At 40.3% G+C, this 26,264-nt stretch overlaps 1 protein-coding gene across 5 annotated transcripts in view; it reads right to left on the bottom strand.

The window, feature by feature from the left end:
* Nucleotides 1–26,264, bottom strand: part of ATP8A2 (ATPase phospholipid transporting 8A2) — a 313,460-nt gene that overhangs the window by 16,550 nt on the left and 270,646 nt on the right. For all 5 annotated transcript variants that reach the window (XM_074535255.1, XM_074535256.1, XM_074535257.1 and 2 more), the window contains 2 exons: nucleotides 13,406–13,494; nucleotides 7,460–7,564 (listed from right to left, as the gene is read on the bottom strand). In XM_074535255.1, the coding sequence (XP_074391356.1) occupies nucleotides 7,460–7,564; nucleotides 13,406–13,494 (194 nt within the window). The remainder of the gene's footprint in view (nucleotides 1–7,459; nucleotides 7,565–13,405; nucleotides 13,495–26,264) is intronic.

The following is a 26,264-nucleotide window of genomic DNA, read 5'->3' on the forward strand; positions in this document are numbered from 1 at the left end:
TACAGTCTAAAAGTCTCAGCGCTGAACATCACATGCCTCTCTGAAATGCAGCAATCCTAAGAAAATAATGGAGCTCTCTCTCTGCTTAAAGTACCTTTCATTTCCAAGCACTGCAAACACTAAGCACTTGTATATGCATTTCTTTGGGGGTGGAAGGCAGACATCACTGTCAGATGTCCTGAAGTCAGCTAACTTAAATCAAAACTTGAAGCTGCCCAGTTTTGCCCTCAGCCTTCCCAAAACAGGGGAACTGACCCAATTTAAACGTCTGAGAAGCAGAAAAGGCTAAGTGTGGCTTGCTGCTTTTTAGCTACCCTCCTTTTGGTATCAGTGCTGTTGACTTCTTGTCCCTAAGTGCCTCACTTTGCACTTACTCTACTGGGTGCTTGGTCATATCCTTTACAGATAAGGTGGCATTACAGTTGCAATTATAACATTCTTTTTCTACTCACTCATTTTTTTCAGAAGTAGTCACCTTGGAGGGTGAAGTCTTCCGTGCTTGGTCTCTGTGCACAGATTTTTTCTGGTTTGGGTTTTTTTTGTGTGGATTTTTTTAAAAATCCAAACTTACTGGTTTACTAGAAGTTCACTTACATACTTTTACTGAAGTTAAGACTACTTCTGTCTTCAAAAACTCTAAACTCCTCCTATCAGCTTTTTTTCTTTCTTTCTTTTTTTTTTTTTTTGCTTTTCTTTCAGAAAAGCTAAAGAACAGTTCAGGGCAACAACAAAAAATAAAAAATGAACCTTGAAAGTTTCATGAACACAATTTAGAGCACAGCCCAGGACAATTGGTTGAGCTGAAAAAAAAATCCAACCCAAATTGCTTTTCTTTAAGCTTTTAAGTATTTTGTAATTGTCCACTAAATATTTAACACCTAATACAACTTGTGTTTTCTTGTTCTTGCTACGCTTAACTTGGCACTTTATTCTTTACTGCAAATCAGCGAGGAGAATGCAGACTCTCCTGCCTCTCTTCAGAGACTGGGTTAGGCAGCAGAGGAGTCAGGGTCCAGGCAGACTGCTGAAGCCATTAGGCTGGAACAGTTGTTATGGAGCAGTTCTCCTGCTGTGCAGCCTGGAGGGAAGATTTCTTCCTCCCTCCCCTGTGGAGATCCTCAGTGCCCAACCCAGTAAGTCAGGATTAGGCATCAGAGAGATTGGCCCCTTAATCAGTTTTAACTCTCATCTTGTAATGTTCCTTTTTCCTAATCTTTCTTTTCAATTTACAACTTCATTCTGGTCTTTGTTCTAATACTGTACCTCCATCAACTTTGACTTTGATAGCAGATTTGATCACAGCTGTAAATCCTTCTCCGGGTCACCAGGTTTTAACCCTATTTGTGCAGTGGATTTCCCTCAAGGTTACATGATAGCTACAACCAGGATGGCAAATAATTAATTGCACTGGAGAAGAGGAATGTCAACTCTAACAGGTTTGCACTAGCAAGCAGGCACTTGTGTCCCCAGTGCCAGTGGGAACATGGTAAATCCCCCTTCAGACCTCTGGCCAGGTTATGAATCCCTTTCTGTCCTCTGCCCACCCCACCTCTGCCCCACAGCCTCCCCAAAGTGGAATCAAACCTGGCAATTTCAAGTGCCTCACACATAGGGGTTAGAAATGTCAGAAATAAATCGTACATATTAAATGAGAAAATAATGTGACGATTCCTTACTGATATGGGACAGAAGGGAGAGAGAAAAGGACAAGCGTGGAATAAAAGAAAATTATGCTTTTTCCACCTTCCATACATGAATGTTTACCATATGGAATCAAAGAATTTTTTTAAAAAACGCTACTGATATAATTTTGTGTGCTTTTTGCTAGTAAAAGGAGTCTAATATCTTTTTACTAGAAAAGCTGCAAGGAAAAATCGTAAATATGCCAGTCACTTTCTTGTGTATGCTAGTGGAGAAATCGCACCTTTCCTTCCCAGAAATGGTGTGAAGAATATCTGGAAAAATTGATAAAGAGGATGCTGAGACCTCAAAACCCAAAATACACCTCTCCCCTCTTCAACCTCATTTTATATTCAGCTGCAGTGTATGGGCTGGATTCAGATCAGAGTCATGCACATCCTGAGTAAATACATCGAAGTCAACACATTTCATGAAACAAGAATTTGGCTCCAAACATCCCATGCTGTTTAACCAGCTGAAAGCACAAGACTGAGCTTGATTCAAGTAAGATTCACTGCACCTGCTGATGCAAAGGGGCCTCAATGGCATGGTCTCCCTATTCCAGTAGATGTAACTTGGGGTGCATCAGTACAGAGTACTTTGAAATACAATGAGCCCAAGCCTCACTCCTCTTGATCCTAATGAAAAAGCTTGCATCTTCCTCAGGAGCCAGGAGATCAGGTGCTCACCTCATTCATGTATTTCTTAAAAGTTTTACCATTTCTGTTTTACCATTTCTGCCTCTGCCAGTGAGAGGCTGAGCCTCTGCCACTCAGTTCTCTGCACAGCCACAAGCCCAAGGCAAGTTTCCCACGCTGCCCTCTTGCTCCTCCCCAGGGACCTGTGGAGCAGGGAAATCTCCAAGGATGCCTGTGTCAGCTCACTGATTACCTACCATGTTACACAGCTATTGAAATGAGACAGGCACCTGCCCTCCCACACCAAATAAAACCAAGGTCAAGACAGAAAATACAACTTGCTCTCAGGGTGAGAGCTGGTCATGAACTTTTCAGCAAAGACACTGGGTTAAATTTGGTGAGAAGTACTAAAATGAAAGAGAATCTACACCAGAATGTCTCCTTGTTGAAAACAGACAATGGAGAGACTGTGGGGAGCTGCTGTTTTAGGTGCACTGGAAAAAACAGTGTTTGTTTTATGATATGGAGATGAAAGTGGCACCACAGCCATCACCAGTGGGTGTCTGAGAGCAGCCAAAGTAAAGGGGCATACAGAAAAATGCTGTGCAAACACACACTGCAGCTACACCTTGCTAAGTCTGTAGTCACTTCCCTTCACCTTTGTTCACGGCAAGACTGCCTCCCAGATTCCTGACTCGTTAGAAGAAATTCTTCCCAACACTTGAGCGATGCGGGCACTTTTCTGCAACAGCCCAGAGAGGTCCTTCAGCTCCTCGTAAAGTGTACAAATCATGAAAGCCACATTGTTCTTCAGTATCAAACAATCTAATCCTGCCCACCAACCAATTAATAACAGGACAGAAAAACAACCAAAAAGCCACTTTCAAAGGGAGCTCTCTGGCAATTCCAAGACAGAGAAACCCTCTAGAACAGGAAATCTACTGTCGCAAAGAGGGTGCTGCACAGCTTTGCTCACTCTCCATTAGTTGGCCAGTGGAGCAATAAAGTGACATGGGTTTCCAAAGCAATGTTTGCTTTGGTGCCTAATCAGGCTTTACTCCACCTGAACTCTTGCTGACTTCAATGAGAGGGTAGATGGAGTGAAAAATGAATGAGGACTTGAAGGTTTGGCCCTTTACGAGCCAAGATTTAAGTTGTAAACTTATTTAAAGACACAAAAATCTCTGCAGCTGAACTCAATGCTGCTTTTGAACACAAACCTTGTTTGTTTTCTTTGTGTAAATCTTTACATGTTAGCATGATTAAATCTGCTGGGCAGGTGTCTCCTCATGTCCATGTTTGCTTTGGCACATGAGCTGCCCCTCTCACCTCTCCAAATTCATGAAAATTTAGTGTTAAATCCTGCCTTTTGTTACATGAGAGTGCCAGGGAGCCCCTCTCCCTTCCTAACCAAGGCGTGCTCATGTCACAGCTGGGCTGGAGTCCAGCCCAGCACTGCCAGGTGCCCAGGCTGGGGCAGGCAAGTGTGGGTACTCATCTTCCACAGGCAGGCAAGCATGGCATGGGATCCACATTAGCCCCTCATTGCACACTCACTCTCCTGCTTCTCAAGCTATTTCTGGAGTTTCCAGTTTTCTAAATACATGTTCACCCTGATTAATTCTCTGCTTTTGGAATTATCTGACTTTGTCATCATCCCAGCCTCTACCAAACTTAAGTTTTCAGCTGTCCAGATGAGACATATAAAGGAATAAGAGCATGAGCTGTTAAAGCTCAATATTATACACTTGCTATAATCTCCAAGCATCACTCTAATGCTGTTTGCAAGGTTTCTGGGACCCAGCTGTAGTGCCCAGGGTGCTGACACTCTGCCCTGCACAGACCAAACAGCTCCTCATCAACCACTTGCCTTGCTGTCCATTCCCAGCCACAGCAGGGAAAAACTGTGCACCTGCTTTTTTTGAGCAATACAAGCAAATTCAATTTTAGAAACTCTTCAAAGGGCCTAAGATTCAGAAAGCTATAACTAGTGAAGAGCACTAGTGAAGACATTTGTTATTACCCCAGAAGAATGTGCCTAGCAAGAACAGCTGTCAGGGTGAAGATCCTCTGAGATAGGATATGAATATATAGGTATCAAATGGCACACACAGCTCACCCAGAACTCCTTCCCAAAGCACTGCAAGGACCCAGGTGATATCTGCCCACATTTAACAACAATTCAGCTGAGTCACAGCAAACTGTTGGCATCCTCTTGTGCAAGTCTAGAGGCACTCAATGCTTTCCAGGCTTTGCAAACTGCTTTTTGTTTAGCAGACTAGTTCTGAACACTCAGATCTTGCACCTCATTTTTTGTCTAAGATCTAGGAAATGAAAAAAAGCAATTAGCTCCCTAAATCCTGCTCTTATCTATAATTGCGTGTGAGCTTTTTTGTTGTTTGTTTGTGAAAAACATTGAACAAAACCAGTGTCCACCATGTAGGCCAGGAAAATAGACCCCAATGACAGCCAGCTTATCTTCCACAGCTGCCTGAACAGACCAGCACCCAATGGGCATGTTCTCAGGAGCACTTCCAGCCAAGGACTGAGGTGACAGATGGACTCGTGCAGTTTTTACACAGCTCTCTATTTTCTATAAGAAATTAGAAGAGTCCTGTTACTTTCTCTTCCTGCACAGTGTCACATTGCCAGAAATACCCCAAGAGCAATGGGGCTGTGGGCAGGAGGGGAGAGCAGAGCATGCACCTTAGCACACGTTTCCACCAGCTTCAATGAAATATTTTAAAAATAAGGAACATGAACCAGAGAGTCTAACTGAAGAAAGCTCCCACTCTATTTCTTTCCCACCCTCATCCATCCCTTTGGACAAGCTCATGATTTCTAGCAGGTGTGAAAGAGCCATGAGACAAACAAAAGAGATAAAAGACAGAACAACTCTGAAGAGGAGTGGGGAGGCCACAACACAAGCACAGCACACCAGCTCCAAGCAGGCAGAGGCACTCTACCATTATCTAGTTCACAGATGGACCACCCAGAAAATCTGGGAGCAATTAGGAATGAGAACAAACAAATGCGTGGAAAGAAGGGGGGAGGGAAAATGGGAAGGAGGGCCAGAAGGGATTCCTTACATCATCTCCATGCAAGCGTTTCGAGAATGAAGTGAAGCTATATGGAGGAGGAATGCAGATGAAAGAGTTTGCAGTGAGAATGCAATAAAGTAAAAGGCTATGAAAACATGGAGTGTATGAACGAATTACAACATGGCCATGAAATTTACAGAAAGTCAGGACAGTGTGTAAACAGAGAAGAAACCCATCAAGCTCTTGGAGACACAGACAGGCACATATAAACAAATCAAATGCTGACTGTCTCTCTCTCACTGTTAACAGCAATTCAACCCACCCTGCAACCCAGGGATGCACCAGGCACAAAACTGACTCATGTTCCTCTCTGACTGTCAATAACAGGCATTAAATACTGGCAGGAAAACACAAATGCTTTGAACCAGCACCGGTATAACTTCACTTAAGTGCATGGATAGGAGCCACAGCAACACCCAGGCAACTCACAGAGCTCATACCAGAGCTATGTGCCTGGGAACAATCAGTTTTCTGCTGGTCTGGTTTCCACTTACCTGGCATCTAATCACACTATCAGTCAGCACTTCACAACACCACGTTACACCTTTCTTGTCTGGGGAGACTGACCTGATTTTGGTACTAAGTGCTTTGCCTTCAACTGACTTCAAAATGACTGCTCAGCCTTCTAAGAACAAGGCCCATTATTTAATTAAATGCCTGATATTAAGCATCTTTGTTGGTTATAATTGTGGCATAGAAGGTTGCCTTTGTTGCTGCAAAGTTTGTTTTCTCTTCTTAAATAATTTGATGTGCAGTTTGTGACTTTTGCTACTAAGCAGAATTTATAAACTCTGTTTTGCTGGATCCAGGAGTCGCAGCAGAAAAATTACTCAAAAACTGAAGATACCAAGTGTTTTGAAGTGATCTTAATCAATAACACTGTGTTTACTTTGTCTTGGCCTCTGAGAAGCAAACTCTGGTCCCTAAGGACATCTTATAAACACATTAAAGTTCACACAAGCTTTTTTAAAAGCTTTTCAGTTTACCATAATCTCAGTAAATCACTGCCTGATAATTTTCCCTAAAACCAGTCCTTATTAACACACAAATTCAGTTGAAAAAAATCTACTATCTGCTTGTCTTAGCAGCAGCTAAAATATGGCAATTAGTTTACCTTAGAATAGACATCAAAGGCTCAAAGGATGACCCTGCCCCAGAAGAACAAAATCTTTTAAAAGCCCCATTCCACTCAGTTTGCTAGTTTATAAGGTTTGCTAAAATCCGGTTTAATGATCATGTCGTTTCTTAGCAAGTCATGTGGTGCCATATTGTGTAAGGAACAGAAGAGTTAGTTCTAAAACCTTTTTGAACTTGGGGATCTTTTCCGACCAGCTGATGCAGAACCACATTCTGAGATGGTAAATGAAACTGTTGGATGCAAAAGCCTCACCATGATTTTCTTTAGCTTCTTTCAGAAGAGACAAAAGTTCCCACACAACACATACTCTCTGTGTACAATGAAAAGTTCAATAATAGCAATATATTCAAGTCCATATGGTGTGGTTATAAGGAAGAGGCACAATGAGAAACTGAGAACCCTGAAGGCAAGAGACCTGCAAGCTGTAGTGAAAAAAGCAAAAGCATAAAAAAAACCTCTTAAGGTGAAACTGAACAAGGTTGTAGGGCCCAATGGATTAAACCAGTTCTCCTTTTAGCTACAGTCCTAATATCCTGTGCTGCTGACAGTTCCCTCCCCTGACATGGTTATCTTTTTGTTTTGTTTTTTTTTTTGATGACATAACAAAGTGCATTGAAAACCAGCCTGCCTCAGTGGCCAGGTAAGAGCACTACATGTTAGCAGGCAGGAGACTGAGCAGCAGTTTCCAACAGACCCTCACAGCAATAATGCAGGAGAAATGAAAATGGAAGGGCTGGTTTATGTGAGGGAAACAGACACATATGAAAGGGAACAGCAATAAATAAATAATACAGGAGAAGAAGCCTTATTAGCCTGTCTACAATCAGATTTTAATAGTGAATGAGAAATAGGGAGGGGAGAGGAAAAGAAGGGTCTGGTTTAAACATTTAGCACAGACTTGCCTCTTTCCATTACTATCACGAAGCATGGCTTTTCCCAGTTCTCTTGTCTTCGTTTCCAACTCCTTAACTTGCTCCAGCAACGTTTTACGGTAGGTATGCTTCGCCCTATACCGCAAGGAAAGGACAAAAAACAAAACAAAAAAGCCATGTGAATATTGTTTTGCTACAAACCCCCAGTTTTACCTCTCAGGTGAGAGGCACAGGGCTCTCCCTTGAAGGATTTGGGAAATAAAGTACAGTGTATGCATGTTAGTTCACGCTCACAATACCTGGGGAAAAATACATACGAAATGACAAATCAGGATGACTTCAAATTAAAGAGAGCTCAGCCACTTCAACACAGCACTCAAAACCTAGCCAAGCAGCAATGCTATGGGACCACAGAGACCTGACCCTGCTGCCGTGGGACTGCTCAGGACCCGGGTACTCAGACAAAAGAGCTGGGATTCATTGAATATTCATGGCAGTAAAACATGAATCCACTCTGTCTTTTGAGCTACGCGTGGCACCGCTCTGAAAACCAGAGCGGAGTCTCAGCTAATAATTGCCATTCAAGCCCCTTGATTTTCATTTATCAGTCTCCTGTGACTGGAAAGGCACTTCTCTCCTCAATGAACTTCCAAACTGACAGTGACAAGACTGGCTGCGTCCTCCTACTTTTTCAGCTTGAGGATTCAAAGAGTAATCCATGCACCACACATGCAATCAAAATTTAGAGTGCAATCTACAGTCCCCCATGAAGAGACTTGGACCTTTCCCCCCATGCCAGGTTCACCTACTGCTCCAGGGCTATTATACCTAAATTACATTGACATAGAGGAGACAATCGAGTCCCCTTTTTCTTTCTTGACCTGTACAAAGCAAGAACACAAAATGCAGGGATCTTTCTCACATGGGCAGTTTTTGATCAGCTTCGTCTTTTGTGCCAGTAAAAGGAGGACAAATGTCCCATGAGAATATACTGATTTGCATGTGACTGCACAATAAGCCTACAAACAAGATGGAGCCAAGTCGGCTGAGACACTACTTGCTTCATAGCATTAAATTAATATTCTTCAGCTCAAAGGTGGCAAAAATTTCTTTACAAGTTTTATAAAACATGCAGACATTAAAATCTTTAGCCAATGATATAAAACAGTGTAAAACTCCCTCTAACAGAAAAATAACAACAGGCGTATATGTAATTAAAAATAATGTAGATGCATTTATTTTTAAAAAGTATCATACTATTGCTCCTTCTACAGGGAATAAGAAACAAAGACCACAAAATGTTTGCTGGCACTATTTATAATGACAGTGCCTTGATACTGATACTAGGATATCTAAGTTCTCTGGTCTTTGTGTTGCTGAATTATGCTCCAAATACTGAAAAATGAGAAGCTAAAATGAAAACAACTTTCAAAACACATCTGTAGTTAAGAGAATAAAAAAACCAAAAAAACCCAGAAGATGAAGCACAGCAAAATATGAAGGTAAAGATTATCAGGATGTACTTAGAATGGTATATTGTTAAAACAAACCACCAAAGGTGTATGATTTGTAACAAACACCAACATACTGTGTCAAAAGAAATGAGCAGCAAGGGTATTTTTAAAATGCATAATGCTTCTGCAATGTGAGATTACCAACAGCTGCACAGAAATTAATTAGATTCAAGTTGCTATAACTAGTTAGGCCAATGATTAGACTGGTCTCCTCTTTGAGGAAGGGAAAGTATAGCTATTAAAATGAGAAAGCTTTGAGGCTATTAATTTTTATAAGCTTTTCAGTTGAATTCACTATCACAGTCTTTAATTTAAATAAATACATTGAAATTTTGACCTTCATCTCTTCCCTTTTAAAGAGGTCATCCCTACTGCAAACTTCAAGACTGAGCATGTTTAGAATTTTTCAAATCCTTCACAACCAGTTTTTCCCCACCAACAAGAACATAGAAATGTTATTCATGTTATTCAATCTCTTCCAAAGTTCCATGTTTATCTTGCCATAAGCCATAAGATATGTTCTTCTTTTCCCTTAGAGTGAATACTGAATTCAAAATTTGACAGAATGGATCCTGATCAACAAGTCCAGTTTGTGCAGCACAGCACCAGGAGGCATGACACTGATATGATACAACATGGAAGAAATACTGTTGGCCTGAAATTGGGAATAATGAAATGTTTTGTAAGTAGTGTGAAATGATGAAACACATGGGCTCTTCTGGGGCTGGTAGTTGCTATGCATTGAGTCACTCCTTCACTTGGAAGCAAGAGCACCCATGGAATGGTCAGTTATCAAGTATTATCAATAAATATAAGAATATGAAAAAGGCCTGAGGAACCTATCCACATGTTCCTTCAAAAAAAAAAAACCCAAAAAACTGAAATATGGTATTACAATTGCCTCAGAGTCTGGGTTTGCTCCTATCAAAGTCAACTGCAAATATTCCACAGACTGCTGGCAACAGGACTGGATACTACCTCATGACTTTTTCCCTACAGCACTTTACAAACTTTTGATTCACAGAAATACAGGTAGGATTCTGAGCTTTTAGGTTAGTACTCCACAAGTGACCCTGGATGTACAATCAGTCCTCAGTGAACAGTGAGATTTTGTGTTTGCTGTTACTGTTCAGCTAAAATTTGATGCATTACATAAAGACAAACTCACCTCTCCCTCACATGCTGGGATTTTAAGATCAGGGACTGCAAGAACAGGCAAAAGGCCATCTTTGTATTTTGTGTAGCCCTTCCCCTTCAAAGCCAGGGAAGTGTATCATTTCACTGGCCTAGGATATTTAGGGGGTTCAGGAGGCCAGAATCTGCCAGGGAGAAGCATGGTGACATTCATAAATGTTTCTCAAACATGGCACTATCTCTACTCTGGCTTATCATCCTCAGTACCACTTTATGAGTCTTGTATTTCAGGGACTGCAAGTATATGCAAAGATGGGAAGAGCTCCTTTTATCTTCTTCTCTTACTTGCACTGCAGAACTGGCAAGTGCAAAGTGCTTCTTCCTCGTGGTTAAAAAAAAAAAAAAAGTTCATTAAAATTTTGGTAATGATTTGAAGGCTCAGGAAATTTTTCACTGTAAAATAAGCACCGAGACACCAATTAGGAATAAATTCTTGCACTCTTCTCTGATATTGCTGGAATACATGCTGTGTTTTTATGATTCCCACATACCTCTGTGAGTCAGCTATTCCAAGATTTCCTAGAGCCAGTGACATGTATTCAAGTGGCATGTGCCAGCTGTGAGGGAGCACTCACCTTACAAAGCTCTGTTCATTGCAATGGTGGCACAACTATGCAATGGTGGCCAGTATTTTTACAAGGCACTGAATTCAGGGTAGTGGACCAAAGTTAACAACGTATTGCAACCAAGAATTAATAATAAGCTTCCTTCTCTTTAAAAAGAGTTTTCCACATTTCCTTGATTCATTTAAAAGAAAAAAAAAACCAGAAAATAAAAAAGCCTGGAGCCACAGAGAACATGGGAGGTAAGTGATGTGTTGACAACTGAAGCCTTTGTAACAATGGAAACATGTTCTTACTTCCAGCATTAGAAATTTTGATAGCAGATGCAGCACAGCAGTTTATAAGCAAAAGATTTGTATGTGTCTGAAACACACTTTCCAATCAGCCTTGTTCCAGACTAAAACTCTGTACTGTGTTTATGGCTTTCTAGCAGTATTTTGTACTGAAATTAGACATGTACCTTTTGGGTCATACGGATGTTCTGTCTGTGGACATGTGCTTCATGTCCAAAAGAAACTGAAAGGGATAAATTCCATGACCATGAGCAGTCACAGTTGCTGGAATTTTATAGCCAAAACCATATTCTGCTGAATTACAGAGAGCAACGTGGTGTAACCACTGCTGTGGAAATGTGCCAGCTGATTTCCAGAGGCCTTAGGCTCCAGTTTTAAATGGCAAGCCTCTTGGAAAGGAAACAGACCTTTACTCCTTCCATATGGCAGTACTGATAGCTGTGTCATTTCATTTATCCTAGTTAAAATGTTAATGATGTTAATTTTTCAGTGATCGCTTAGTTTAAAAAAAGAAAAAAATAAAGATCTGGTTAGAGAACAGATTTTTAGCTTAATATTGTTAGGAGCCTCCTGTTTAAAATCTGTTGGGAAAATATCTGGCCTATCAATCACATGTTTGTCTTGAGAGCTTCATAGTCTCTATACATTGTCAGTCTGAATGACTGAAAGGATTATGTTGCTGAGATTTCTTTAAGAAATATTAAAGAACAGGCTCAGTCAGTAACAGAGTTTGAAATGACTAATAGCTGAGGATGAGCCTGCCATGGTCTAGCCTGTTTAACAATTCATGAGTCATTTTTGCTAAGAACTGATAAGAAAAGAGGACAACTTCAGGACACTCAACTACCATGAAAACATTAAAAAAGCTAAAGTTTTTTTTTTTTTTTTTCAGAGTTTAAACAAGCAGGTCACAGACACAGTAAAATATCTAAATTTAAACATTTTGGCCTCAGTTTTAGAATTTTAAAATCATTTGCAATTGCAGAAGTTTAGCGAGTGCAAAAATAAACCAAAAAAAACCAACTCCAAACCTCTGATGTGCTGGACTATTAAATCATAGTTGAAATTTCACATTACAATATCTAGATTTAATTTCAGCAGTCTAGCTTGTGAAAATTAAGCTGATGGACAAAATTTAAGAAGTACTTACTGAGTGGCCGATTTGCCCACTACCAGTTTAATTTCATTGTGCTATCAACCCCATATGAAGTAAAACCAGATTTTCTGATCTGTGCATATGACTTACCTTTCATGAAGGTGTTTGAAATGTGCCTATGCTTGGGAAACTTTCTGGTTTTTTTAGTTTTTTCTGCATGTTTCTGTAAAGCAAACTGGTGGACTTGGCAGTGTTAGTTTTACAGCTGGACTCAATGATCCCACAGGTCTTTTCCAACCTATATGGTTGTATGATTCCAAGAATCTTCCCTGATCGACCAACTCCCATTCTGGGAGCAAATGTGTCATGATGCTTTCACTGTGAGCCTTTCTGACAAGTTACAAGATAATCTGTATTTCCTCTTCATTCCAGGCAGGATTCTGCCTTTTTGCCCCAGAGTTGGAATGTCTGGGGTCCCCCTTGCACAAAGGTATTATGTACCTATGTAAAAAAACCTTCTTAATTGTAACACAGCCTTCCAAGGGAAAAGATGGAAGGTTTGGTGCATAAAACACTTAGAAGTCAGCTGAACAAAAGGCGACAAATTCTAAATTAAAATTATTACTTCTGTATTTCAAATTGCAATGGCAGAGACGGTAAATTGCTTCCCTTTAAATCCAAGTTCTTGAAATTGCTTGCCTTCTGCAATGCTTTGAAGCCCCAAAATTTTGAGAGAAGGGAATTACACAGGCTTGTATTTCACCAGTTTGTTCCTCCTCTCTGGGCAGTGAAGGTACCATTAAGATTTCACTTCAAACATAAAGAGCAGAGTATTGCTCTTCTCCCAGTTCAGTCTTCAAAGACCCAGTTGCTGAAGGAGAACCTAAAAAGCAGCTGACAAAGAGCTGAGAGATTCCTGGCTATGGATTAAGAGTGCCACATTTCTACTTTCTACCTAACCTTAGTCAGATTCAACAAATTATTTGCTCCATTTTCAAGAAATCTCAGACATTCAATTTAAATTTGCCTTTAACTGAAGCATAGACAACACAAGTAATCCTAAAGTGACATACCCTCACTACTCAGACAAGGCCACCTCCTCCAGATTCCCTCCCCCAGCCATTCATTCTCTCACATTGCTGGGTGCCATGGCAGGTGAGGAATCACCCACTTCACCTTTTTTCCCTTCCAAATGAGTACGACCATTTTGCAATCACTGAGAGACTTCAGAGTTCTTCACAGAACAATACTGGACTGGACAACACGTGCATAGAGAATAATTCCTACAACACCAAGAAGACTGGTTTGGGACTTACGCTGTCCATGCCACGTCTTTAACAAGGCACGCAGTGGGCACAAGAAACAAACCAAACCAGAAGTATCCACATCTTAACACCATTCCAGCCTGTGAAGAAAACAAACAAATAACTCATGAGTGTTTTCAAGCTGTTACATGTTAAGTGGTTGTTTACAAGCAAAAAGGTAGAGTGATGGCATCAAACTAGTACTGCATCCACAGTCTGGGTGATGTTGAAATGGAATGGTGGGGCAATAACAAACAGTGATAGCATTTTTCAATAATTCCTTATGACATAAAATTTCTTAAACATTTCTGAAAAATTATGCATCCTCCAACAATATTAAATTGTGGATCCAGGCAGACACTTTTTTAGTCATGGAGAAGAGCACTCTAAGTATATTCCGCTTGCACTTTTGACTACCTTTTGTACCCTTTGCTTACTCTCTTCCCATCTACTGTCTTAAATCTCTGAGCAGCATCAAACTGACATGAAAAAAAAATATATTTCTCACTAAAATGTTTCAGTCATATTCCACTTAAATACAGCACTTCCTGCTCAGGCTACTGCTGCCTGAAACCCAGGGTGGGAAAAATTCACTCACGTCCCACAAATGGCTTTTTTTACAAACAAAGAACTCAAAGTTTATATTCGCGTTTTTCTCATTGTTGTAATGCTTGAAGAAAAAGCTTGGTGGGATTGGAGAACGAAGACATTTGGAAACCCTGCATATTCCAGCATACACAAATAGTTATGGAATGATGTTGAAATATAGCACTATTTACAGAAATGCTACTTTAGATCACTAGAACCTTTTGCAGATAAATTAAAAGTGATTAAAGTTTAAGACTACCTCATCACCCCTTCCATGGAATATACGTATTTCCCATCAGCATTGTTAAGTTTTGCTACACATTAGAAAGGACTTTTTCCCCCCTGTAACTACTTGTGTGCACCACAAAACTGAAATAGAGGCTGAAAGATTTCAACAGCATTTCCAGTGTCTAGACAGATTTTGTTCTCCTCAGTTACGGACACTGCTCTCTTTTCCAAAATCTTCTCAGCAGTTTTTATGCCACACACAGGCACCTACTGATATGTCAGCAGTGTAGCACAGGCTTGGCTGGCTCAGCTTTGTCTCACACTGTAGCACACAAGCACTGCAGTGCTGAAGTGTCAGGCCATGGTACAGGTAAAGACACAGCTGAGCTACCGAGGAAATGGAACTACATGAAACACCTACTTATCCTTTGAATACACTGAAGACAAAATTTGTAGTTATACACCTCCTAAGATGAGAATTATTGCTCACAACAGTAGACTTCCACCACTCACTCCAGTAAAGCTCTTAAACTGAGAGAAGCCATCACAGGGCTCTGACAGGATGTGCACCAGTAGCATCCAGCATCTTCTCTCAGTGTCATTCTCTGTCTAGAGCTGTTCATCTAACAACTCAGTCATATTTAGCAGCAACTTGCCCTTGGGTTGCCCAGTAGTGAGTACATCCACAAGTGGTTTTCACCTTTAAATGTTAAATCCTACATGTCACTGCTGGACTGACGCATCAGTGTACTGATCTTGTACTGAAACCAAGAGCAAGCTAGACTGTGCTAAAACATTCATGGACACTTTGCCACCCGCACAGACAGTAAACAAACACATTCCAGTCACAGAATCAGCTCTCCACTATTTGGGAGCCCTCATGCCCACATTCACATGAGAATGCCAGAAGTACACAAACAGTTTTGATCTATGCTTGTTTAAGGAAAAGGATGCACAGGAATAAGAGGGAATTAATAACTTTATTGGTAGCCAAGAAGTTGAACTGTAATAACAGCGGTAAAACATAATAAGATTTATCCTCATGCTTTGCTTTTCTTTGGCCATGACCCTGCAAGTGTTAGGAGTCACAGAATCACATCAGCATTTCCATTCACCATCCCTCCTCTGTCTATGCTAATAAAGGCTAAAAAAGTGACACAGTAGTCTATATGCATTTTCTGATATTTTTAATTGAAATATTTTACATTCCACTTCTTGCTTTTCTAGCCGAAAGCAACTTGACACACTTTCACAGTGCAGAACATTCTGAATATGTGTACAATAGAAGTTAAAATGCTATTATTTTTGTTACAAATGCTGACATCTCAATCAATGGCTATGAATTTGGACATGTGGCATGTTGGAAAAAACCTCAAAGCCAAATACTTTTTGCCTGCAATTATGTATTTTACTCAAGTATTATTCTGTCCAAAAACTTCATCATAATAGTAAAACTATTCATCTCATTGGAACCCTGTCCGACACTCATTTTACTACTAGGAAGGCTTTTCCCATGCAGTCCTCATCAAGGTTTTACTCCATTCCTCAGCTCATCTGGAAGATTTCTTTCCTGATCATCTCTAGTTTCCTCTTGGACTTAGAGGACTGCTGTGCTTTACAACAGTCTGGTCTGTCTTGCATGCACAGCTCTGCCCCTGAGCACAGCCTCCTCCCTCACATGGTTACCCCCTTCTCACAGGATGGGAGCTCCTCAGCAGAACATTCACAGCAAATCACCCAATGTGCTCTGGGGACATCCATCGACAGCACTTTTAGGTTAGTCCCGAACTCGTAGGACAGAGCTGGGTTATGAACAGAAGCTGCAATAAGAGCACCTATTTATCCCTACAAAGCTTTCCTCACGCTTCCCAGCTGTTGCTGTGCTCCATTCCAGTTGCTCAGCCAGTCATGACAACAGTGAAGACAGTACTGCAATACATCTTCAGTGAAACATGGCATTTCTATACCCAGTTCCTGTGAATAACACTCTTCAACTATCAGTTATCACCCCAAGATAAAAAAAAAGCAGATTCCAAACAGAAACCACCGCAATTCTCTTTTCGTCAAGATCATCACACAAAGCAGGAGTAGAAATAGGTTGTTTCTGAAACAAATTCTAAATATTGACCATCTCTGTCATCACAGAGGCCCCATGATATGTAACTAAGTAATTTTTGTTCTGTCTACTGATGTAAACATTAGTGACTATCACACCCAAGGTGAACTGCCAGAGACCATTAATCATAATGCACCCCCAAAACCACTTGAGACTAATGCAAGTCCTCCTTCTGAGAACACTGCAACTTAAACTGCAGCCACCAGTAACTGCTTTTCAAACACTGATTAATCTGCCACAGACAAAGCATTCATTTTAGAAAATGGATAACATTTGTTAAAAATAAAGAATGGGAACAAGAAAAGAAAGAAAAAGAAGTTAGCTCCAGTTATTTTGCAACTGAGGAGGAAATAATTTAAGTCCCAATGCCTTTAACATCTTCTAAATAGCATTTTTAAGGGCGGACAATTTCTTTTTTTTCATTTTAAAAACATTAAAAGAAGTAATAGCACTGATCAACAGCACAACCAGCACAGAATGACCAGGAAGATTGTCTTTCTACTATTATTTTAGAAACCATAGGTTAAGGTGGTTTTACATTTGTTGGTTGGAGTTTTCGTTCTTCTTTGCTTATTGTAACTCAAGGACATGTTATGCACAAGCATATGAAATAGAGAATAGATTGTTTAAAAAAACACCTTAAATTGCAATACAATCTGGAGCACATGTCAAGCTCTCTTCTCCATTTTACTATTCTTAGTATGTTCATAAGCATCATTCCTTGTTGTACTGTTTTACCAATAGGTGGTGTCACTATTTTCAACAACTTCCAAGGAGAAAAAGGCCAAAAGTGCCCAGGGATGGGAAGTCAATATATACTGTTCTGGTATTCTTATCACAGCATGGTTAGACAGCTGGGGACTAGTAAATGATTCAGACAAAGCAAGCAAGGATCTCAATCATATCACTCAAGAAAAATGAGACAAAATTAAAATTCCTATTTTGAATAATGAAAGTTTTTTTTTTAATTTCATTTCCTCATATATCTACGTATCTTAACTTTGACAAAAAAAGGACAGTAAAAGTATAAGATCATGATGGAAACAGTTGGCTTTATATTTCCAGCACAAAAAAAATTATTCCTGGAAGTGTGCCTGGAGCCTGATCACAGCTCTCTCCATGAGACATGGATAAGGACCCAATAAGTCACTCAACTGCAGTTTCATACTTATTCAATTCCAGCTTTGTGCACTAGGGATTCAAGTGCAACTTGAACATCATTGGGTCCCCAGTACTCAAATGTGGATGACAGCATGGCACTGCCTTTGGCAGCACTTGGGAAAGGAGGAGAGAGGGAGAGGATGGCCACATGATTATTGTGAGGGACAAGAAATACTCACTGTCATCACTGAGGTACTCTTGATCTGGACTTGGCAGACACTGATGACACCAGTGGCTGGAGCTGCAAGTGCAGCTCTGGGAGCTGGGCCCTGCTGCTCCACCTGCTCTGCCTGGGCAGCCAAAGCAGGAAGCAGTGAATGCCCAGCTGCACAAACACAGCTGGAGGCAGCAACTGAGATGCACCAGGTGGACCTGTCTGCCAGTGCCTCCCCTCCAGCAGTTCTAGACCAGTGGCTTGGTTTGAGCACACCACGTCAGAAGGGCTAGAGCTGGGGCAGGGGAAGCCCAGTGGGTCACTGTGCTTCCATCCCATGTTAGGCAATTCACATGGAAGCTTTTCAGTCACTGAGGGCAGCGTCTTCAAAGCCTGCCCCTGCCCATCGACCTGAGGTGCCACTCCTGGGCCCCCAGGCACAGACATTTTGCCACTGGTGCTGCTAGCTTGGGCAAACAGTCCTGCTTCACTTAAGTTCCAGTGCCCCATCTGAAGGCACGGGGTATGGACAAACATATTACTCTCTTCGAGAAGTTCAAGCATTAGCACCGAGACACATGGCAGCAATGCTCTGAAAACTCTCAGATTCCTGCAAAAGATGGCCTTTCTTCTGCTCTATAGACTCAATAGGACTAATTCAAATACTGCTTTAAATGTCTAGGAAATAGATTCAGTAGAAAGTAAAACACCTTCTGCCTCAATCTTGAAATTGTTGCACTTTTAGTGATGTTCCAACTTTGACATCTTTACTGCAGGCTTGTTCTTTTCTCTTTTTTTTTCTAATTTTTAAAATGCTTCTCACAAGTAAATTTGGTCCCTAACTTCAGTAGGAAGAGAAACAGATTCCATGCACAAAAAAATCCTATTGCATATTATGAACAATATCATTGAGCAAGCACCTCAGCAAATATATATTTATATATTTACAGTTTGCAGACTATTACCCACCCATTTTCCTTTAGAGAACTGCATTGTGCATAGTCTGCACATTTTGGTTCCTCCTAAATCTGAAAGTTTCAGTGCTAGTGTTAGTGTTCAAAAACACATAATCACAGGGACTATATGTGGTGCTTTTTATTAAGAGCTCTGGGAATCGGGGTATATTCAACCCAAATCTGATTCCGACCATACATCCAAAATGATCATGTTTTATACTCTATTGTTACATAACTTTCATGTTAATTATTAAACTTATATTGTTCTATTGTATACATAAATTTAGCCCCTTTCTGAATTTCCAACATAGTTTCTCACTATTCTTCTTATGGTTATATAATAATTACATTTAATTACTAAACAATCGTCACATCTAACAACTATATAATTTATCATACTGCTTACGCAGGTGCAGTTGATCTGGGAAAGCACAAAGCCTAACATTTTTAGATTCTATCTTTAACTTTTTCCATGGTTCCACTATCACTAGCACTGGGTAGTTTTTTTTCAAAAGGCTGGAAGTTTTACCTCAAATGGACAGAAGTATTAATTCTTTAGCAATCAAATGACTGAAGAGGTCTTAAGGAGACACAAGACTTGCCACAAACTAACACTCTAAGCAGTCCATGCCATGTAACAACTGGTAGATACTGTGTCATAAACCAACACATTTTTCATAAATTATTCTCAAGGCATCAGCTAGCAATGGCTTTCTCACACTTCAAATGATAAAAAAGCTTTGTTACATTAAATCAAAACCTCCTACTATTTCTATTATAGCTTGTGTGGAATGGTCATTATCTCCACCCCATGCTGTTAACACTATAGAAAATACAGAGATAGTTTTAAAATTCCTGTATTATACAAGATCCTCAAGGTGCTACAAACATCAGACCCTAGACCTTAGAGATCACATACATTAAAATGTAAGTGCGGAGAGATGACAGGGCTAGCTCATGGTCACACAAACTGACTGCAGAGCTGGGCAGATTGCCCAAGTCCCCCAATTAAATCACACTACATGGAGAATGAGCCTACTGGAGCCCAAGTATTAAATAGAACCAATATCCAAGAATGCAGTCTCGAGTATTTTCCCTGTGCACACAAACACAGTCTAGTCTCAACCTGAGTTGGTGCTTAAGAACTTTTCCCTGCAACACAACTGCAGCCAGCTCCAGGCTGGACAGATCTGTAGATTCCGGGCTGACAGGTGCAATCAACAGATTTACTAGCTCCCTCTTCAACAAATACCTAGGCTGGAGAAGTACCTGAAGAATAAGCCCTTTGGGTTAGTGGCAAAGTGTTAAGAAATGAGGCAGAAGAATTTGCTTTCCCCTCCTGCTTACACCACTGGGAGTCAGGAGTACCTCAGATGAAATCAGCAGAGCTCTGCCACTGAAAGGCTGGCTGGATATTTCCATATCTGAAATAAAGATGTGCAATATTTTCCATAATGTAAGAATTTTCACTCTAAAATGACTCAGATGAAAACAATGACCTCACTGGCTGGCTGCATTTAACACAATGACACACTGGTCCAGTCTCAAAACTATTTCCTCCCTCTCCCAGTCTCTGCTCATACCAACACATCCCCTTGAGACCAGCAGAAGAAGAAATGGAGAAAAAAAAATCAGATATCTCACTCAAATATTTTACCCTTTTCTCTTAATTTTGCCAGTCATACTTGAAGACACATGGGAGCCTAGAGTAAGAAATCTATCCACTATCTAGCTCTCTAGGTATGGAGCTTGTTGATATTTTTAATATAGCACCTGGATATAAATGTAGGGAGGGACAAAAGGAGCTATACTTTGAGCAAAAAGAAAATTGCCAACACCAGCACAAAGGCATGAATTTGGCATGCCTAGTAAAGCCCAAGGTGTTTTGAGATCCAGGCATCAGGCAAGAAGCTTTTCATTAATGAAGCTGCTGGTTATGACAGATAAAAGAAAGCAGGAAAATACAAACTGAAGTACAGAAGACCAAGAAAAATATAATGTCAACTCAAAAAAGACAAATTGCTTGCTTTAAGTTATTTCATGATCAGGAATTAGCAGTACAAAGTTACAAATCAAAAATTTAAAACCTTCAAGGGTTTTAAAACACCCACCAAAACTAACTTCACATACACAGCCATGGTTTTGAAAGGACTAGATAAGAGCCATAAAACCATAGGAGCATAGTTAAAGGATCTTCTAGATCCTTTTATTTTCTTGTCAGAAACTCTTTTTCCATAATGGAGGAACACAGCAAGTTAAAAACCTATTTTTATTCTATTTCTTAATGTAACTTAGATACATGAACATATCATTGGCCAAATACGTCCCACAGGATGCTAAAATAAGCTCTGGTTTGTGTTAACTAAAGATACATTCTACATCCTGCTTAAGGAAGAAATTACTTTATCTCATTTATTAAATAGTATACAACAGTACCAATTAAACAAGGAGCCTGCCCATGCTACCCTCCACTATTACTCTGATAGCAGAGAATTAAGAAAATTAATCAGATAGTGCTTTAATTTGATTTTATGGTTCACTAGCAGTGTAAACTCTTATTCAATTCCACACAGCCTGTAATTTTTTCATTATTCATTATGCTAAGCTAAAAAAAAAGTAAATTTATGTTTCTTCATAGTCATTTGGAGAAAACTGTTGGTTAAAAGTTAGTGGTAAAATCATGCGCCATGTAAATGGCTAAGTGGATTAATGAAATTTTTTTAGAAAGCACAGATCTCATTAACCAAAGGACCTTCTCCTCATAGTGGATGAAACATCTCAGTAAATTTTTACCTAAACAGCACCAGGCGCTAATTATTTTTTCACATGAAAAAAAAAAATTAAAATACCCTTCTGTATTAGCATGAGCCTCTCCAGCACAAATTAAAATCATGAACAACTTGGAAAAAAAAATCACAACTTGGAAAAAAAATGTTTATGCCATCCAAGATTTATTTTTCCTCACCTTAGTCAGGCTTGGTATTATTCTGAATTATATGACAGTCTGAGTTTTCTGAGATGTGTCCACAATTACGCAGTTGTACAACACAATATAATTCTCTTTTACACTCCAATTAAAGATGAACTTCCCCTGCAGAGTGCGGCAGAGCAGGCCCATGAGCAGCTGCAGCTGCTGGGCAGTGACCTGCCATGATTCCAGAACTCCACTGAGCCAATGTGAAACATGTAGGGAAGTGATGCCAGGATGAAAGCAAAGTCACACCTATACATACCTCTTTAAGAATCTTTTTTTTTTTGCCCTCCTCCTCCCCTCAAATTGCACCAACAAAGGCATGAAATCTGAAAGAGTAATTTGGACAGACTCGACAATGTAACAGTTTGTCCTGGTCACTGCTTCATGCACTTTTGGATAAATTTCTACTCTCCATAGAAGAAATTTATACTTTACATTCTCCTTCTGAAGTAATGTTCAGCATGTAACCACTCTTGTTTGGTGTCTCTAAGTTTCTGTAAAGGTTTTAAGAGGAATGACTCTTGTAGAGTAGCTGCCCTTATTTAATAACTGTGCCTTTATCATGAAGGCTGCAGGGGGAAAAAAATTACAGAACCCACCTTTGAATTTCAAACTCCAGGGGAGTAATTATGTTTAGAAGAAGCTGCTCCTTGCCAGAAAAGATACAGGATATTCGTACAACTTGCTAAGTTACACCTACAAAAATATTCAGAACCTTCAAATTTGCTGGCTTTGTGTGCTGAAAATTTCCCAACTCTGCTACTGCAACAGCACTGGCTTCCTCACATAAAATACATTTGTTTCAAGATATTCCCTCCTTCTCAGTATTAGCATTCCTAAGTAAAAAGATCCTCTATCAGGAGTGGAAAGACCACTTCACTTTTGCCATGGTTTTGCAGTATGAATTTGGGTATATGCTCTATCCTCAGAAAACACAAAGTATAAAACCACCCTCAGTGGAATGTTTTGAAAGCAAGCTTTCAAACAAACAAATATTTAATTGGAAAATAGCATTTTTATATTAGTATGAAATAATACTTGCCCCATGTCACATGATTGTTTTACTAACTTAAACAAGAAAAATCTTTGAAATCTGCATTTATTCCTTTACTACTTGTTTTGCTACTGTGTGTGTCTTCATGCTAAACTTTTTTCTGCTTTTATAGATCATCTTAAGAGAGTCCATTAAAAAACCCCAACATTAAGTTAGGGTTTAACATTATTAAATTAACACTATTAAATATTTCAGGGAAGTATAATCAGGTATCTATCCACATGCCTGAGCCACCTAAACAATTCTAGGTACTGACTGAAGCTGCTAACCAAAACTAAAGTTCTACAGCACATATTAAGATCTAAAATGGCCTGTGGCAACACTTCCATGAGTATTAGTTCAAATTAGATTCAGCATTTTGTCCCCAAATCTGGCAAATGAGCTGATGTCAGCAGGACTGCTGCTGCTCTCCAGAGTCCTGATGTAGCAATTTAAATGGGGCAGGCTGACACCTGCTCTTGCAGGCAGCTTGTTGGAGAGTGCTGCAATTCCACATGTGGTTTGTTGTCTGCAGTGAATTACAGCACTGAAACCCACAAACGGAAAATACTGTTGTTGATCTTCTGTTTTTAACTTGCTTATTCCCTAATATGGTTTGACATTGCATTTACCAGGATAACACTATTCCCTATGTCTCACATCCTATAGATTCCTTCATAGCTCAAGAATTTCAGAAAACAGCTAATAGTCATACAGCAAGAATTACATCTCGTAACTGCAAGGCCCAGAGAAGTAGATCTTTTCCAAGTTTTTGAAATGGTGGCATAGGTTTATAAATTGATAAGCATGTTGAATTCTTACCAAAGTCAACAGCAGCTGAAAGTACACCACTTCCATAGAGGGAGTTCTGCATTCTGGAAAACTGTGTCCTTTATACTCAGCTTTAGAGATCTAAATCTCTTACAGCAATGGTTGGTTCGCATCAAATAACAGCCATTACTTCCCCACATTTTATTTCTCCAGGAAGAGTAATTTACTAGCTCAGTCACTACATATTCACATGGATTTTATCTTCATTCAATGGTTACATTCTTAAAGCATATTCTGAATGCAGTTAGCTCGAAGTTTTCTTTACTGGCATACTGCTTCTCCCGGAGACCCTAAAAGGCTTTGGGTTATTTTAGCATGACTGCAATTCAACTCAGATCCATGGAGCCTTACACAAATAAATAGTTTTTCCTTTAAAACCTTCCTCCCTTCCTTTGTTTTCATTCCCAGAGTAATTTATGCCATTGCTTGAGCACATACAACTTTTTCACAGAGCCACCGTGCCTCTGTGCCTTGTATTGTCTCACATATGAAGTACATCTGCAGCAACTCCCACTGCGCTCTCCTGTCTCTTGCCAAAGCCTGGAGATGCACTCTGTGCCTCTATTTTTCACCCTTCCTTTCACCGTTTACTGAAATCTTTACAACAGCACCACAATATTGTAGCAATTTATGTAATTGTCTTTTCATATTACAAATCACAGCTACAGGTGCCTGCTCTGATTCCATAACTTAATGAATTGCAGCCAAAAGTTAGCTTCCAGCTCAGTGAGATGCCTGACAAGCCTCCCAGTAAGGTGAGGCAGTCAGTATTCAATGTCTGTAGGGGACACTTAGTGCCATGCATTGCTCAGTCTTGGTCACCTTGTGCTACCCCTATGTTTCCACATATGGTTGATTTCCGAGCACAGAATGTTCCAAACACAAGGGCCATCGATAAACCCAACAGCTGAAGACAAGCAGGCCCACAGGAAACATTCCCTTAAGCATAAAACACTGACAAAATGACAAATTGACCATGAGTACAGGTCCAAGGTGCAGAGGCTCCCCTGGCTGCCTGGCCCCAGGTCAGGCACAGCCACCTCCTCTCTCACAGGAGGACAGCCTTTCCATCCACAGCATGACTTTCAGAGCCCCACATCTCCAGCTCTTTGCTGGGAAGAACACTGTAAAAATAAAATACACTTGGCGCACTAACTTTATCTTGTTGAATTGATTTACGCTTCCCTTTAATTAAAGGGTACCAAGAAAACATTTGGTTATGACTGAGATACACAAAACCACTAAGGCCCATTCTGGGCGACCCCTCAACACAGGCCCAGCAGCCACGTCCACGTCTCCACAACGAATTACTCCAATTAACGATTCCAATGAACGACTCCACAATGAATGACTTCCACCACTGCGCAGCCCCAGAGCCTCCCCAGATCCTTCCCCCTAATCCCAGACATCTGTTCCGCGTCCTGGTCGGGCAGCGGGGCCGCCAGGGCCTGCTGTCAGCGTGGCCACAGATGGGTAAACACACCAGCCCGCGTCAGGCCGTGTGTGATTGCAGCTGAGAGCTCCGGACATGCAGCACGGCTCTCAGCTAAAGCCTTCGGAGCCCTGAGGAAACACCTGTTAAAAAACCATCCAAAATAAATTCACCATGAGTCTTTCAAGCAAGAGAAAACCCGTGATCGACAGCGGCAAAGCAAGATCCGACAGCAGTGGAATTCAAAGCCCCACTGCAAACCCTGAGCAATTAAATACATAAACAGCACCATTTTTCACTTCAGGGTAACAGTTACTATATCATTTCTCATCTTCCACTTAAAATAGATGCTTTTCTCACTGGAAGACTGAAGTTTGACCTATGCTGACCTAGTTTATTTCCTTCTCTGTGCAAAAATCCTACAATGCCATGTTGTGTGTGGTTTTAAAAGAAACACTCCCATACAGCTACTCTTTAAAATTGTGTCAGCCCCATATAATCAGGAACAGTTCTGAAATAGTCTCTGCCTGACTACTAAAAAAGCTGGATTTATATTCTGCTTAAAGCCTGCAAGGTACAGTAGATGAAGATCAGTAATTTTAGAATTTTCGTGAAAATAGTAGAAAATTCTAAAATATTTTGAAAATAGTTGAAGTATTATTTTCCAAAGCTGTGACACTGGAAACAAATCCCAAAGTCTTTAAGCCTTGGAGTAATAAACAACTAGCATTTTTAAAAAGCTTGCCAGAAATCTTTAAATTTAAGCCATTGTTTCCCCCCTTTAGGGACTCTGGAGGTTTACCTTGGCCCATGGTGGGTACCTCCCCCTCCTCCCTGTGTACACATCTGACCAGCAATCAACACTGCAAGCTGCTTACTACTGATTATGGTATTTTTCAAGAACACTTAAGTGACTTTGGACCATGGGTCATGCTAATGCTCAAGTAGAATCAGATTAAATATTTAAAATACTTTGCATTTCCCTGTTTCTTTCTGTTTGGGGGTCTCCAGCAAGAACTATATTGCTTACTAATTTGAGCTGTACACCATATCTGTGTGGTAGAAAACTTTATTTCTCAGATTGCAATGTGCTGGCTTTTGCTGGGATAGAGTTAATTTTGTTCACAGTGGCTGGAATAGTCTGTGCTTTGGATTTGTGCTGAACACAAGGTTGATAACACAGAGATGTTTTGGTTATCACTGAGCAGGGCTTACACAGGGCCAAGGCCTTTTCTGATTTCCATACTGCCATTCTGGAGGGGGGAGGCTAGGAATACAAGGGAGGTTGGGAGGAAACACAGCCAGGTGACCCCAATGGACCAAAGGGGTATTCCAGACCATCTGACATCATGCTCAGTGTATAAAATGGGAGAAAGGAGGAGGAAGAGGGGGGCCTCT

This window comes from Zonotrichia albicollis, chromosome 2 (genome assembly GCF_047830755.1).
Source record: "Zonotrichia albicollis isolate bZonAlb1 chromosome 2, bZonAlb1.hap1, whole genome shotgun sequence".
Taxonomy (NCBI): Eukaryota; Metazoa; Chordata; class Aves; order Passeriformes; family Passerellidae; genus Zonotrichia; species Zonotrichia albicollis.